The sequence below is a fragment of the Apaloderma vittatum genome, unplaced genomic scaffold (assembly GCF_000703405.1).
Source record: "Apaloderma vittatum isolate BGI_N311 unplaced genomic scaffold, ASM70340v1 scaffold29458, whole genome shotgun sequence".
NCBI classification, from domain to species: Eukaryota; Metazoa; Chordata; class Aves; order Trogoniformes; family Trogonidae; genus Apaloderma; species Apaloderma vittatum.
Window position 1 is genome coordinate 1 of NW_009732862.1, and position 900 is coordinate 900.

A 900-nucleotide genomic window follows, 5' to 3' on the forward strand; every position below is an offset into this window, starting at 1 on the left:
CCAAGGTTGGTTTGAGGAGCCCCAAGGTTGTTCCTCCTCCTGCAGGTCAAGAACCTCACGGAGGAGATGGCCGGGCTGGACGAGACCATTGCCAAGCTGACGAAGGAGAAGAAGGCCCTGCAGGAAGCCCACCAGCAAACGCTGGATGACCTGCAGGCGGAGGAAGACAAAGTCAACACGCTGACGAAGGCCAAAGTCAAGTTGGAACAACAGGCAGACGACGTGAGCGTGGGCTGGGACCACCATGGGTGGAGCCGAGGAGCCGCTTGGGCAGAGGTGACGGAAACTTGAGGTTTCTCCCCATTTTGGTGTCTCCACGCAGCTCGAAGGCTCTCTGGAGCAGGAGAAGAAGATCCGGATGGACCTCGAACGGGCCAAGAGGAAGCTGGAAGGCGACTTGAAGCTGACCCAGGAGAACATCATGGACCTGGAGAACGACAAGCAGCAGCTGGAGGAGAAGCTCAAGAAGTGAGGCTGGACCTCCTGCCCCTGATCCGCCCTGGTTGCGGGGAGGACACAGGTGGGGACCTCAGCGTTCTCCTCCTTCTCCGGCAGGAAAGAGTTTGAGATCCACCAGCAGAACAGCAAGATGGAGGACGAGCAGGCGCTGGGCCTGCAGCTCCAGAAGAAACTGAAAGAGCTGCAGGTGGGCTGGTCTAGGCTCCGCCTACTTGGGCCACCGCGGTGGTGGGTTCAGCTGAAGAGCTTCCAGCTGGTTGGGCTGGGCTAAAGTCTCCAGGTGGTTGGGTTGGGTTGAGTCTAAGAGTCTCCAGCTGGTTGGGTTGAGTCTAAGAGTCTCCAGGTGGTTGGGTTGGGTTGAGTCTAAGAGTCTCCAGGTGGTTGGGTTGAAGTTGGGTTGGGTTTAAGAGTCTCCAGGTGGTTGGGTTGGGTTGAGTCTAA

At 58.1% G+C, this 900-nt stretch overlaps 1 protein-coding gene across 1 annotated transcript; it reads left to right on the forward strand.

The window, feature by feature from the left end:
- Positions 1 to 45: 45 nt before the first annotated feature.
- LOC104278650 (myosin-6-like) lies at positions 46 to 646 on the forward strand (the record flags this gene model as incomplete). The annotated part of the gene is made up of 3 exons (XM_009875677.1): positions 46 to 222; positions 323 to 468; positions 556 to 646. Coding segments are annotated over 3 exons (414 nt in total), but the record flags the coding sequence as incomplete, so codon positions are not given.
- Positions 647 to 900: the final 254 nt, after the last annotated feature.